Genomic DNA, 16,713 nt, shown 5'->3' on the forward strand with positions numbered 1-16,713 from the left:
CCTAGAATCGCTACCCTGAGCTTAACCCGCCCTGCTCAAAACCGGACGTGATAGCAAAGTGGAACGTCGCGAAGTAAGGTGAGTCCTTTTATTTTGTACACTTCAATTAAAAATAAGCTGTAAAAAATTGCTTGAAGCAGACTAAATAGCTTCGTGACTTTATATTACCTACTATAAAATGTATAATAATTAAAAACTCAAGGATATAAAATACGTATTAACTCAACAAACGCAAAATTAAAGGATTTTGCCGGCTAAAATAAAAAATCAAACCGAACGCCATGTATATTAATTCCGATTTCATACTTTGACTATTAGAATAATTAGTCGTCTAGAACGCGACTCTCGTGCTATATTTTAAAGCGTACGTATCGAATTAATGACTTATCTGGAACAAAACTTGACGTCATAATTTATACATATCAGTGCAACAACAACACAGTCGAAACGGTTCACCTCCCTTAGTATTCATAAAATTTATTGAGGCTGCAAATATGTTTTAAACAAACTCATATATTTATTTCAAGCCCGTTTATGTAATGTGTTATTTTATAGTTTATGTAAGATGAGATATTTGATTGAGTCAAGATAGAGAAAAGTGTATAATATTTTACACTTTTATCCCATTTCAGTTTTTGTAAACTAAATACAAGAATTATCATTAATTAGCGGAATAATACTGTACTTTAGCCTCTGTAGGTGTTTTTTTATTGTTCCATTTAGGATTGCCTGGAAAAATCGCTTGTAAGGCCGCCCGTTGCCTAATTACTTATGTAACCTGTTTATTTTTAATGTATTTTTTTGTATAAGGCAACGAAGTGTGAAATAATAAATAAATAAGTTTGCTTTCTGCCAAACCCGCGTGGATTTGTTAAAATTATTTGCGGCATTTTTAACAATAATATGATATTTCAGTTAATGTACAAATAACCATAACTTGGCGTATAAACCTAAGCCTTCCTCTGGGATACGTTCGGTAGTTTTAATTTAACGCGTTCAAACGTACCTAGATAACTAAAAAACAATTCTCTAAATGTTTGACGCACAAAAACAAAGGAGACTGAAAATTTTACAAAGCTATTTGAGTTTGTTACAAGATATTGATCGATTTTGGTCTCGATTTATATCTATGGACGAAACATGGCCGGTAAGATAACCGGCTCTTTCTTCTGGAACAGCCAAGCAATATTCACTAGTGATTTAAATCACTTCAATGACGTGTACGATTTTTAAGTGATTAAGAACAATATTTGATAATAGGAATTTTACCTTTTTATAATACAATTATAGATTTTCCTAATATTAGAAAATTATACATCTTCGTTGGCTTAAAATTGTTAATACATGATTATGGAGAACTGAAAGAATGTTATTGTTTGTTTGTTATATTTGTTTCTGGTTATTGCATAGTTGACTAACATTGGTGTACCTACCTATTATTTTTTATAAAGATTCTGTTTTACTTAAATAATTAGATAGATCAAATGATATCTCTCATAAGCTGTGAATACCTAGTCCAGCCATAAGTTCTGTTACAAATTAAAATGCATTTTTTTAATGAAGTAATGTAATATTATTAAAAAATAAAATAATCTATTCGAAATGGCCACCTTTGGCTTTTATACAGGCTTTTAATGTTTGGTCACGAATATATGGATTTACGCACTGTTTCCAAGGGTAATTTCGCCCCTACTTGCTCCAAAGATTTTTAAGAGACTGAATGTCTCCGTATTGTTTGTAGGCAATGTCCTCTAAAACTGACCATAAATTGAAGTCTAAAGGGTCGTGGTCTGGGCTAGATGAGGGCAAGTCTTTAGCTCTTATGTCCGGAACGTTGGCTTCAAGCCAGGCTTGGGTAGTTCGTGCCTTGTGACCAGGTACAGAATCCTGCTAGAAATTCCTGTATATATTTAAAAAAAGTGTATTGCTGAGAGGTTTCACAACATGATGCAAGACTGTGTTTCACAAAAATGTAGTTGTGACTCCATGATGAGACACACCCCATCAAACCATCACTGACGCAGGTTGATGACCACGTTGTACCATTCCGTCCACTTATTGTAGTGTTGTTTAATCGGAGGATATTTCTGGGCTTTTCACCTGCTTATCGCGGTAGAAGGCGTTTTCATCGATCCACTCTCTATCTAATTGTAAAGATTGATGTAGGGCATGTCCTGTATATCGACGATGAGCACCGGTCTTCAGGTCTTGTTTTATAATACGCGACAGGGTATCTTCATATCTCCCCACAAGATTTTTTGCTTCCTAATGGGGTTTCGACGAATTCGGGCTCTAAGAGCATAACCGTCTTTGTAGTTCTAACAGCACGCGCTTGCCCCGATGTTTTCTGGTCTTCGACAGATGAAGCCTTGTTGTATGTGTTGATAGTTCGATATACGAACATACGGCTGATACCAAGCTTTTGAAATGTCTGGTATATGTCCGTCGGCTCACTGCAATCCTATTTTCTTTAACACCCCATTCCATATTGTAATTTGATAATGAACACTAAAAAATATGTGAAATGGCGCGAAGTCGAAAGAAGTTTATAAAATAATATAAGGTCTTCAAAATACATAATTAAAAGTTGAAAAACAGAATAAAAATTGTTAAAGATTTATGCCCAGACTAGTTAATGTTGTCTCCCCAAAGCCTTCGTTTAGTAATAATTAATAATAATAAATAATATTTTTTTAAATATAATATTAATATATAAAACAAAGTCGGGTTTGATCGAATACTTATATCTCGAGAACGGCTGGACGGATTTTCATGCTTTTTAATTAGTTGTATTTGTCTCCGTCCTGAATAAAAATTTCCAAAACAAAATGTTAATGTATTTACTGTAGTAAATGTCAAACATGTTTACCCGGCAAAATCTCCCCTCAAATTGAAGAACGTTTTTAATAAATATTTTGAAACGATATTGGCGTATTTTAGGTTATAAAAATGTAGATTATTATCAGTAATAAAAAAGAATTGAAAATGTTGGTTTACAACAAGCAGTTAAACAGAAATTTATTTTGTCGAAACTAATTAAAATATATAAAGCTATTTAAATATACAACCAAATAAACAAATTAATTAATTAAAACAAATGTCAAATCATTCCAGATTATTCTGTCAATCAGTTAGAGTTAGTATTATATCAATATTTACTTCGTTTCATTAAATCATCAATTAAGTTCAGCCAATCTGTAACACGACAAGATTGTTAGGTGGTCCAAGTCTAAGAAAAACAATATAAAGGCCTTGGATCATCCATTTGATTATATTTTTTAAGAATTACAAATTTGCAAAACTAGAATAGTACAATTATATTTAATCAAATACATAAATAACAAATAACTTGTCAACAGAGAGAGATAATTATTTAAAACTAGATGACCTTTGCATCACCTACATATTTTCTATAAAATGTTGTCAAAGCTTAGCTTTTTCTAAAAAAAATGTTTTGCAGCTAAATCGGTAAATTAAATTATTTATTGAAACCTAAACCAAACAATCAAATATACAGTATTTACAATTTTCTTCCAACAAATATAACAAATCAAAATCGAACCAGCCACTAACATTTATATATGACGACATAACAGAAGAGTATATGATATTGTATTATTTTTAGTCCATTTTGTATTGTTTTCGAAGACAGGTCATAGCCAATAATTAAAGTATTTGGAGGTTCATAACAGCAATCACACATCATTTATCATTCACATATAATCGCTGTTTCTTCGCCATACGGTATAATTGTGCTCTAGTCACGCGAGTCACGTTGTCAAAACATGTGGTCATTTGACATTTCACTGACATAATGGATCGATTATAACTTAGACTACCTTTGTAAGCCGTTCACAATGAAGTACACTTAAACCTTGGTTGAATTGGATTATATCCTGAAATACGTTTCATAGAAAAGCAGTTCCATTTTCAAATTTGGCGGTATACATATAACATTGCATTTTTTTTTTCATAGTACCCCTAAAAGTTATTAGACACGCGATTGGACAGGCCGGGCCCGGGCGACAAATACTCCGGAATCATCCTTATGATATTTATGAGCTGTTGTGCTATTCATCTTACTGACATATTTGGCAATTCTGTGGCAGAGTTCCCTCTTCCTCTCTTTCGAAAGGCTTTTGTTTAATAAGGTTGGTTCTCCGTGCTTACCAAGCCGAAGGTTCGCCGGAAATCTATTAGAGGATGTGATCAACTAAGCTAGCAAAATATAACTATCGTAGTCATCTTTATCAACCGAATCGAATTGTATACTGCATTTAAATTACAATGTATTTTAATGGTATGGTGTCAGATCAACCCTAATTGATTTAAATCAAAAACATTGTCATCATACTATAGGGCTGTCAGGTGTCGATTCTGTAGCATGTTAGCAGTATTTATATATATATATATATATAAATATTTATTTCCAACCCACAAATATACAGTGTTATTATTTTTTCATTTATACAAAGCGGTCATAATCTTACGTGATTATTATTTTAAGAAAAAAAGTAAGCTTTTAAAGCACATTTATAGATACAATAATGTACACCCAAAATTGATACTTTATTCCTATTGGGTGTAATTCTGGTATATTTGTGGCTCTAGCATGTTAATTTCTAAGGATCTTCGAACAGTGCAACCACTGACTGCCAACCCCCATGTCCATTGGCTATGGTTAAGAAGTTGTATATTTTTAGGGTATCACACAGTGATTTTAGCCGTATGTAGATACGATATTTAACTACTACAATATCGAACAGTTAAAAATTATACAATATTAGACAACCCTACACAATATGCTTCCCCGCTATTTGTTTAGCACGTGTGACCCAAAGTTCTGTATTATGTTAAATTGTTTGCACTTGTAAAGCAGGTTTAATGATCACACGTGACTCCTGTGCCTAACCACTTTTAAATTAATATGGAGGATCAAATTTCGTATCCGATTTCGGATTATATACTCAAGCCTATTTGAAGGATATTATATCTTATAAAAAATATCTCAAACTTATTTTAAAAAATATCTCATCATATAGCTCCGAGTTCTTTATAAATTGCTTGATTTTTACAAATATTTAATGTATAAGCAAATTACGCGGAGGCAATGAGAACTTGGAGATACTGATCGTGGTTGGTACCACAGAAGGCCAAAGATTATGTGGCTGTTTCCTAACCAGTTGGAATCAAGATTAAGACTTATAGTCCTCAAAACTTATCACTGTAACTTAGAGGCACTGGATAAACACTGGTGGAATAAGATAGTCCCTCCTGATGTATCCTATCTGACCACAATGTTCAGACATCAGACTGAAGAGAGAGAAAGTCAAAATGATAACTATTCTTAAAAAAAAAAAAATTATTCCCTAGAGACGACGGAAAGCGGCCGGACACCTTTGTTCTCTTGTAGGGGGAAAACTTTTTTAATGGCGGGTTTCAGAAATCAAGAGGAAGGCCAGAATTATATAAAAAATTTTGTTAAATATTTTAATTATAGTATTATAAAAAACAATAACATATAATCTACTACTATCTAATCTAAAATTTGTTTTAACTTTCTCTTTTTAATTATTAATATTATTACTACGTAGGTTATGAATATTGTAAATAATGTATACTCTTGTGTTGGACATAAATAGTTTTATTTATTTAACATAATGTTATAAACAAAGCACCGAGGGCTGAATATGATTATCAATATTTCGTCACCATCTTTAGTCATAATTTAATACTAAAGTCAAACCCGGCACGAGCCCCGTGGGAATGGTATCACTTGTTCATAATTTACTTCCTGCCACATACAATAATAGACTGTATTACAAATTCATAAAGTTGATTTTAATTTGTCGTCCCCAAACATTTGACATGAGGTCAAATTAAAAGCACATGACAGTTAATTCCCGAAAATATGGTCTGATTGAGCTGTATGTGTTTGTGGTTTTAGTATGAATCTAAATAACCGTTAGCTAAGTATAGCTCTTGACCATATATTTTATTATATACTGTTTAGTTTATATCGTGATTCATTTTATGGACAAATGTATGACCAGCCTTTGTGAACTTTTGTGTCTTATAAGTCGAACCTCTAAATTTAATATTAATTTTCACTGCTGTTCATAGAGGCGTTATTATATGAACATGGTATCATTATAAAGTAGACCAAAAGCAACCTGTCTGAACTTCGTTTGACTCTATGACAAATCTTTGTATTTACTTATAATAATGCATATTTATTACATTAATCCTCAACAATCGTTAGTGAACATATCCCTAACAAACCTACACGAGAATACTAAGGAAAAAATGCATGAACTACTACTTAATATACCAAACCAAAATGAGCATTGCATTATGACAAAAACCTTTTCAAATATTAAGTGTAGCTCGCTTTAAAGCACTCAATGCTCGAGCCGATAATTCCTGACAGGACTTGGACAGGGTCTGTGATAATTGAGGCTCGACAATCTGATTGATTGTTCTGTTAAGGTTGTCGTTCAGTCATAATCTCCACCATCTCAGACCCTAGCCTAAGTTGATAGATATCTGTTAGTTATAATCTCATGAAGTTAGGTGACCATTTTCTACTTTATATATTATGGTAATGTAGCGGCAAATGATATTTTAAAACCGCAGCTGTCGATGCCAACGATGCGGTAACAAAATCTATCAAAAACTCATCCAAACCCCTTCGAAGGTGACATTATGACATCCCTTATTTGAATTTTATCAATTGATTACTAATATTCTTTCGAGATGACGCAACACATTCCTTTCAAAGTTATTGCAAATTGATTGAACCATTGTTGAAAAAGCTTACGCATTTTCAATACTCTACGGTAATATACAAATGATGTTGAATTATTCTTTAATATTTTATTAATATAATTATATTAAATATTATAATCGATTTATATCCACAACTTTAATCTACAATATTTACAACATTCTTAGCCTACATAGTAATACTAAAAATATAAATTAAAAACAAATGTTTAAATTTTGGTCCCTGTGGCCCCCCTGACCCCTTTAAAGTAGCCTAACCTAATATAGTAACGTGTCATAAACAGTTTTTTTTAAATCGTGATCAAAAATAATATTAGTGACCTCATAAACCATAAACCACAGATTGACTGATTTAATTATAATTTAAAATATCAAATTAAAAAATATATAACGTATACTTATGAACGTTATTGTAAAAATAATGGTATAGTTTGAAAAAAGAGTGTCCGGTGTGGACACGAAAAATAAAGATAAATAGAACCGCTTTCATATTCAAAGAGGATTTAAAATCAATATTTTATAGCTGGCAATGGAGTCAAAACCAGAGATACTTTGCCGTGTTTGTGGAGATAAAGCTTCAGGCAAACACTACGGGGTTCCTTCCTGTGATGGCTGCAGAGGGTTCTTCAAACGAAGCATACGACGGTGAGTGAAGTTCAAAAATAACAGCAGGTTTGGCTTATATTTATTTAGCACATTATATTTTCCAAATGCATCAGTCTGTGCCATCTTTTGTTACAATGGTTATTGATACCTACCTACTGTCAATGTTTATGTAGTGTTTTCCGTACATTAATTAATTTTTCTCTTTTTTAATATATGTTTTTAAATTTGTCTTCTGAGTTTAATTACATGGATATTATTATTTTAAATATCTGTAGGTATACTAATAATGAAATTAATTTTATAAATGATACTACGATGTTGTGTATAAAATACTTATAATGATACTCCGTTATTTTTTATTAATATTAAAATATAATTGTTATGTACTTAATCAACTTACATTTAATTCTAAGTATATAAGTTAAGTTAGAAATAAAACTGAATTTTCAAACGAGTGGACGGAAATAACTAGAAATTTATGAATTTGGAATGATGATTGTAGTTTGATAGTGATGAATTATAGTATTTTTGATACTACATGTAAATAAATTGTAAAACAGTGCAATCATATAACATAATATAAAACTATTTTAGTTTGACGTCGCTTATTATTTTTCATATAATTCCACTGGATCTGACTTATACAAAACTAGTAAATCAATTAAAATGTCAAGGCCAAGACATAATGTGATTTGTAGATAGTATTTTGGAAATTGAATTTGCACTTTACAAAACACTTTGTAAATCTAGATAATATTTTGAGTCATGTTTATATGTAATAGAAAGTCATTTTAGTACGGCGTAGCAAGGGCGTAGCGTTTCTGTAGCCTCGTCCGTAGCGTAGGAAGCGCCTCGCGCCATCTTTTAAAAATAATGCCACAAACATTATTCGGACTTGCGAAAAAATCGTACAATATTATTCATCGGTTATTATGTACAATGTACTTTTTAGTTTCCATTTTTTATAAAAGAATTTAAAATGTAAAACGCTTTCAAGACGAGACCAATACAATAGTTATTGTAGTAACGAAACGGCTGAGCCTATTTTAATGGAGATGTAGAGTTTCTAATACCGGTATGAGATTTAACTTTGGACTGCATTATATATAATAGCGACCTATATCTATTAAATAAAGGAATTCTTCGTGGTTGTAGAAATTTAGACTACGTTTGCAAAGAGACCGGCCGATGCGTGGTGGATGTCAATCGAAGAAACCAATGCCAAGCGTGTCGCTTCTCAAAATGCCTCCGCGTCAATATGAAGAAAGATGGTAAGCTAGTTGACACATTATTAAGATATTAAGGTTGATACTGAGCCTAGATATTATTCTATATGTTCCTGATGATTTAAATTTACTATTTTCAATATTTATTTGTGTACAATGTTCATACACATTTCTTACTATGGTTGCTTGATTTATATAATAAGCGAAACTAACTTTATAACTAATTATAAATAATATTGTTTTATCACAGCATTAGAGACGCCTCCACACACTCCATTTAGGTGTTATGATCGCCAAATAAAATCACGCAGAAATTGAATGTACACGACCGAGCACTTGTCGTAATAAAGTATTTATTCAGGGTTCCTCAGCATGTCTTTTCCATTAGATGCTCAAGTATTTGCGGTACACAAGGCGAGAAAAAATCAGGGGCATTTACCCTACTATCAGCGCCAGCCTGTAGTTCACACGCCGGTACTAGAAAAATGACATATACATTCCATTTACATTTTCTTAACTTTTAATTGTGTGAAAACTATACCATAACTTTTCGTTACATTTTTCACTTTTGTTTACCAATAATAGGAATAAAAGCGTTTTAATTCAGATACTTTTACTTTTAAACACGTTTCTATTTCAATATTTTTGGTATCATTGCCCTTCCGTATGCCCTTTATTGGCAAAGGCCACCTACGAATAAACGAAAACCACGAACGAACTTTATTTTGTCTATTCTTTTTTTCCCTATCATACATCGTTCCGTCAATCTTGGAATTTATGAAAACAGTTTTTATACAATACTTCTATATACATCTTTATATAGAGACATCTAGTAGTTTGTAGGGAAATCATGCCCATGATCCGTTGGGGCGTTGTGTTGGTGTTGATTTGAAACAGGATTTTTTCAATATAATATATCAATGTATCTATTTTGTGCAATGTCTAATGTCAAAATGACGTCCTGCGCCTCCATAATCATATAATAATTAATACATAGTTTAGTTGTTTGTTATGATCCAGGTACTCCGGGCCATGTCCTTACAAATATTTTTTAATAATCATATTTAATATTGTATTCGTACCATCGAAACTATTATCTATATATCTAACCAAAAGTAAAGTATTCGACCAAGACGATTGTGGAGCAAGGAATGTGTCCGTTCCTATAACTTAAATAACTCTCGACAACTCTATATACTAAATGACCGCCCCGAAGATGTTGTGAAAATGGCAACTTGCATTTCTATGATGTATAGTTCGATTTCCTTCTAAATCCTTCGAATTAGCGCGTTTGAGTTATGCTAAATGTATGGTTACTTTTCCATAGTGGTAGCTATCCGATTTCGCGTACTATTCATACCTAACCTTTTCCCCCTTATTCATAAAAACTAACGTCTGTCTTCTTTTATCGCAGTTTAAACGCAATATAATAGAAAGAAATAGTACTATTTTTAAAAGAGTGCAATTATACTGAATCAGTGTTTCCGTATAAACGGGTATTTCCGCGGCCATTATCTAAATCATAGAATACGTTTACGTTAATGTTGTTTTAAGTATTGCCCTACAAAAATAAACTAATGTTATAAATATTTGTTCAAATCACACAATTAAACGTGTATTTCCATCTTAGAGAAGCTCGCGTTTCGCGCGTCGCAATCAATTGGCAAGAAAATAAACATAGCTGCATCTGACGCCTGAGTGGTATCCATTAGGCGGGAAACTATTCTGTTTTTACCATAAATAGTAGAGTGTATGTCTATACATTTTGACATTTGTACATCAGTAGTAAGATCAAATGTCATGTTGTAAATACTCCTTGGCAGCTATATATAATTTTTTAAAGTATACCTAATTTTCTCTTAATTCGTACCTATTTATATTATTTAATTAACTGCAAAAAAGCCTCTGTGGTATGCCTTACTGTACCCAATATTATTTGTCATAGTGATGTAGAATAAATTAAAAACAATACAGGACTTACAGTTGGCCTTCCATGTCCGTCTTGAGGGGAGTTGTGAGCAACCAACCAGTTTTCTTCTTTATACCCACGCCACCAATGGACTTTCTTTCTATTCGCTTGCCCGGAGTTCTGACTCCTGGCTAATAATAGCTTCGGACGGAAAAGGCTGACTAAAAGATAATTAAACAGTGGCAAAATGTTGCGACCCAAAATCGAAGGCGAAGGAAAGCGTTGTTGATGATCAGATTTTCAATTTCAATTAATTTCAGCTGTCCAACATGAACGTGCTCCGAGGCCGATAACCGACCAACAGCATCAGACACTACAAAAACTCGGCTACGGTTTCTCGCGACAAACATTATCGAGTTCCACTCTCGCGTCACCATACCCCCATTTCCCTTACACATTACCCGAACGGCGAATGCAATTTCTGCATTCATTCCAAGATTTCTCGAAACTTGACGGACTCCCGGATGTGCCTCTAACTTCACTTGTCACACCTCCATTGACACCTGTAAGTCCTTTTAAGCTACCCATATTCCCAGAAACCTTCCACTACTCCGTGTCACATCCCGGATACTTATCGAACAATATTTTCTATCCCCCTGCTATGACAGAATGTCTACACACTTTGGAATCTATGCAGAGTGAGTATTTGAACGCTACATGTAATAACTGTAAAACTTCGGGTCTTTAACTTGATTTATACCTGAGCTTTGGGTTTGGATTTATTCGGTCAGTATATGATGTTATAACCTTCCACGATTAATAAAATATCGGACACAAAAAAATTTTTTTTCGCTAGCTTTTTATAGGGCGTATAACCATTAGTTAATTTTTAAATATTACATTGTTTATGTTTTTTCTATGGTTATATATTCAGAGTGTTGTATATTATTGAAAAACGACAGCACTAGTTCGGACACGTAGCCTTACAAAGTCGAGCGACGCATTATTACTTAAGGTGTATCGAGACTTATAAAGTCCGGAAATGCACGTTCCTTTCCAGAAGGATGGTCGTATCACTTAACTTCAGATGAGCTTCCTGCCAGTTTACCTCCTGTTATATAAAAAAACTATGTATGACACTCGTATGTCACAATCAACATTTTTTAACGTATAGTAGTCATACTTACCGCTGAGGCTCTATAACACACAAGCTTTTTAGTTCGTTAGATATGAAGAAATAACATAATAATTATTATTCTTAGTATAATTTTGTTTAAACGTTATTTAATTTAGAATCACCGCTGGGGACATTTTACAACAAATCCGATAAAACTGATTTAAAGACAGATAAAATCAAAGAAGATGAAGTGTCAAGTTCAGAGGAAGCAAGAAAGAATGAATTAAATCCTATTTCGGGTATGTTCTTCGTTTGAATATTAATTCGAAGGAACTAAGAGTCTTATTGTGTTAATTTCAGATACTAAAGTATATGGCAAGTCAAAACTATTTACATAATATTTAATAATAAGTACATGGCCCCATTTTAGACTTATTGAATAAGGCTATTTACACGTACTATATATATTCCGGAATTGTTTATATGTGTATTTCAATTGAAAATAGAATTGTTAATCTGTCGCAAAATTATTTGATACTAAACATTCTAGCTTAAACATATCGCCGGAGGATCGTATGCATGCAGCGTGCCACTTGAACAATCACAGTTTAAATTATATTACGACATATATACTATAAGTAGGATCATATATAATAATTGCGACTGTTATACTGATGCGAATTTTATATTTTATGCTTATGCACAAACTTCATGATTTATTTCGTTAAATGTCGACCATAACAATGCGTGAAACATATTCATAAACACATTTAATTATAAAAATAATTTTCATTTATTTACGTGCTGTGTGCTAAATGAATATTCAACAATATTTAGGTTACTTATTGTGTGACACTCGAGAATATTGTTCAATATTGGAATTCATGCACTCGAATTTTACCCAATTTAAAAATCACTTAAAATATTATTCTTATTCATAAAAAAAACATCCTGACTGCAGCGATTTAACGATAGCAAATTTGTCTCATTTCTTATAAATAATCTTTTAATTAAAAAGCTTAGTCCTAATATATATTTGACATTCATCAGTATAGCACTAACGATAGAATTTTAACAGAAGGAAATCAACAGAACACCGCACAAAATTTCGAACGACAAGACAAAGGACATAATGATCAAAAAGTGGACACAGATAAAAAATTAATCACAGACGAGAAAACCGTAAGACAAGCTGAGAGTACAGTAAAAAGTTTCGCTACATACGGACCTATTTGTTCGTTCGATATAAACACAGAAGACATGTATGCACCGGCAGCAGAACTCCTAGTTGCAACTATCAAATGGCTCCATAGTATTTCACCGTTCCGACAAATGTCCTTCAAGGAGCAGACATGTCTTCTACTATGTAATTGGAAAGAGCTTTTTATATTAACCGCCGCTCAATATTCCTTCTCTTTTGATGAAGGTAAGTGACTAGTTAATCAAAGGGAGACGGCCATTTAGAGCGAGATTTAGAGTCCATCAATCTTTTAAAACTTTGATAGCGAATTTGTCTGAAGATATAAAAATAAACAATTTAACAAATTTAATTAATTTATGATATATGCTTCTCTGCTTTTGTTAGATTCAACTAACATTAAAAGGAAGTATCTAAGTCAAATTGCACGCTTCATCTCGGATTTGATTAGTGTTAGTTATGCACACAAAACACTATAATATATTTTTAGATCACATATCACCAACAATGCTTGCAAAAAGGTCAAACATTAAAGAAGAAATCAAGAAGATAACTTTCTTGTTAAAGAAAATAATGCGAAGCCGACTGGATAAGCTGGACTATGACTGTCTAAAATCGGCACTTCTTTTTCGAGCAGGTATTTTCTACGTTCTTACAGGTGCAATTGTTGCGCTAGTTAAGATTCTATGTACAATTAACAAGATTTCGTTGATTTTTATACTTATTACCGACTAAGGTTCGAATAGAACTCAAGAAAATATATTATATATTTATCTACATGTACGAGCAGTGAGCATCTGCTCGCACTAGGCTTTAACATGCGACTTTCATCCCTGAGGTCGTAAGTTCGATCCAATGTATTTACTTTCTATGTGTTCATTTAACACTCGCTCGAACGGTGAAGGAAAACGTCGAGAGGAAACCGGCTTGCCGTAGACCCAAAAAGTCGACGGCGTGCGTCAGGCACAGAAGGCTGATCACCTACTTGCCTATTAAATTAACAAATGATCATGAAACAGATACAGAGATCTGAGGCCCAGACCTAAAAAGGTTCTAGCGCTATTGATTTTTTTTATACGAATTTTTATAAAATTTTTATACAACTTAGAATTTTGTAACATCTATTATTTAATTAAATTTTATACTAAAGTCTTAATTTACAGATTGCTCTATACCTAACGCTGAACTTCTTCAGGAGCAAGCTCTGACCCATCTTCAGAAGCACTGTTTAAGCAAAGACAGTTGTCGTCTCGGAAAACTCATGATACTACTACCTAATATATGTCTACTTGCGAACGAGAACTTCTTAGAATATCTTCTTTTTTCGTCTACCACGATCAGTGATATCCAGACAATGCTCATTCGCATTTTTACATATACAGCAATATGAATCAATTAAGTTTTGATGTGCTGTATAGGCTTTTAGGCCTTGAGGATTTCTACGAATTTTTAAAAACCATCACCGTATGCTGGAGAATCAAGATTATTTTAAAGAAGTACAATATCATCAGTTGGTTAATTTAACCAACTTCTTACATTTTCCATGATAATCAATACAGATTTGAACCAATTTAAAAATAATTTCCTTTGTAAGAAAAAAAAAAATTATTATTACTGATGGCGTATCGTGATATCCCCTCCGCTGGTGTTGAAAAATAGTATTCTGTATATGTACTTTGAATTATCGTGTAAGTAGTCTTTATCCCTTAGTAAATGGTGCAATTTCATTAAATGTAAAATATCGTAATTTGACATCCTTTGAGCCGTCATATTAACACTTTGACATGCCGGAAGAGACAGAAAAGGTAACACTAAATTGTTACAGACTATTTGACAAATTACAGATAAATTATTAGTGACTAGAACGTAACCATATTGTTATTTTGGCTTTGAAAACTCTAATTAAATGTAAATATACGCCAACATGCTTCTCTAAAACAAGATGACGTGACAGTCCATGTGACCTACCATGCTTGTAAACAACTGTCAAGTTTACGTTTAAATTATTTTAACACAAATTGCGGAATTGTGTTATATAAAAATATAACAATGTTTATCAATACGAGGCTTGGCTTCAATAGTATTTTCTTGCCAAAAAGAAATGTTTTATAACACACGAAATTCCTTTTTAATCATTTTCTTAAACAAAGAGTACCTTCACTTAAACAACACTATACCTCACAAACTAACAGTTGTCATATTTAAAGACGTGTCTTTTGAAGGTTATGTCTAACAAAAAATCGTATTATTTAATAAAGGCAGTAGCCATCTATGTGTTATCCTAATATTTCGATGAATAACTCAAAATAGTATCATGGTTAGACAGACAGAGCCATTATTTACGAGCATATTATGTCAATGAGTACCTAACTCATCACCTCTGCGCATTACGATGTCTCTTGAAAACTGCTGAATGTGAAATACAAATACTGCAAAATATCTCGTTTCATTTATGATTCCATTAAAAGATAACTATTTAATTAAAAAGTACCAAAATAGAAAGCAAAACTTAGTTTCAAAAGTACCTATTTTGGACCATAAACTGTAGAGTTAAACCAATATTTTATAGAAATTTAACCTTGTTTCACTGGATTTTTAACAAAAAAAAAAACGCCAGATACATCTTTCCTCGCTGCTTTTTGGTCTTATTTTTTACAAGGTGCAGAAGAATACATAATCTGTTCTTCATAGACTGAAAAGATAACTAGTGAGATTTCCTCGTCATGTAAAATTGGGACTGAAGAAAAATTAAAGGTCTAAAATTGTATTTAAAACAACAAACACAACAAACATTTTCTTTCATAAATCCTTATTTTCCAAATTGTGTGACTATGTGTCCAATAGCCAACATTTTTGAATCCTTGGTCAACGACTTAAAGCATGATTTAAATCTGGAGAATTGTTCTGGTTTATAGTAACTCCATTAAGCGTGACTGCCTACAATGTAACAGAATTAAACTAAGAGAGTGTCTAAAACAACTTTAACACTTGTTGCTCTTATAAATAGAAGAGTCCCTAGTTAGTCAAAGACCTGTAACAGAGCTTCGCTCTTTTTAACAATCATTTTTATCAAAAAATGTTTTAATGAATAGCGTTTCATTCACATAGCGGTCTCTAGAATTCCTATATAGTAAGGTTAAATATGCAAGCGACCCACGTATACAAGAGGATAAATAACTTATTGTCTCTTTATAACAGTATATTCGCGGTAGTTTTAGTTACAATGCAACTAAACGCTAGGTCAACTTATCACCTCCAGCGACATCCAACGCATTAGGCCTTTAAATATAAAATGTAAACGTCATCCTTTAGAATGTCAGTCGGGGTTAGGAATTAAGTAGCAATGTCTCCTATTTTATGTTCTATGTTTGATAGTTTGTAATTTGATTTTATTTTTTGTATTGTTTTTAAATATATGTTTTTATTTTAATTGATAAAATGTATTCTTGAGTTTATATAGCTATCACTTCAAGAGAGTATGGATCCACTGAAAATCAGTATCGCTGGTGACGGCAACTTACAGCTGAGTTTATATTTATTTTAGGTTATGTATGTGCTTTAATCAAATAAACGTTTTTATATCTTTTTCTTTCTTTTTTATTCCGAATCGGTTCACTCGTGTCTCCTGCGGTGCCATACAAAGATCCCTCTTTTTGCTTCAGGGGTTAAAAATACATGTGGATTAAAACTTATAACTGAAAATATTACTTTATTAAAATTCTAATTGTATGAATACTTCGCCTAAAACCATTTACCGCGGGTAAAACAAACGTGTATATAAAAATCCAAAATATCAAGTCGCATGCAATAATAACTACACCCCACATCACAAAGTTATTAATCAAAAGAAAAATTGCGACATAACATATTA

At 32.4% G+C, this 16,713-nt stretch overlaps 1 protein-coding gene across 1 annotated transcript; it reads left to right on the forward strand.

The window, feature by feature from the left end:
• The first annotated feature begins 7,315 nt into the window (after positions 1-7,315).
• LOC123718855 (nuclear receptor subfamily 2 group E member 1-like) lies at positions 7,316-14,401 on the forward strand. Its single transcript, XM_045675789.1, has 7 exons — positions 7,316-7,431; positions 8,548-8,663; positions 10,848-11,225; positions 11,815-11,943; positions 12,723-13,070; positions 13,333-13,479; positions 14,006-14,401. The coding sequence occupies exons 1-7, from the start codon at positions 7,316-7,318 to the stop codon at positions 14,230-14,232; spliced, it is 1,461 nt and encodes a 486-aa protein (XP_045531745.1). The 3' UTR covers positions 14,233-14,401.
• Positions 14,402-16,713: the final 2,312 nt, after the last annotated feature.

This window comes from Pieris brassicae, chromosome Z, assembly GCF_905147105.1.
Source record: "Pieris brassicae chromosome Z, ilPieBrab1.1, whole genome shotgun sequence".
Classification (NCBI taxonomy): Eukaryota; Metazoa; Arthropoda; class Insecta; order Lepidoptera; family Pieridae; genus Pieris; species Pieris brassicae.

What these genes read in the sequence shown, in the direction of transcription:
- LOC123718855 (XM_045675789.1), top strand. Translation starts at nt 7,316, where the DNA reads ATGGAGTCAAAACCAGAGATACTTTGCCGTGTTTGTGGAGATAAAGCT. An exon ending in CACTTTGGAATCTATGCAGA is followed by an intron (nt 11,226 to 11,814) that starts GTGAGTATTTGA and finishes AAACGTTATTTA; the next exon opens with ATTTAGAATCACCGCTGGGG. An exon ending in GGCACTTCTTTTTCGAGCAG is followed by an intron (nt 13,480 to 14,005) that starts GTATTTTCTACG and finishes CTTAATTTACAG; the next exon opens with ATTGCTCTATACCTAACGCT.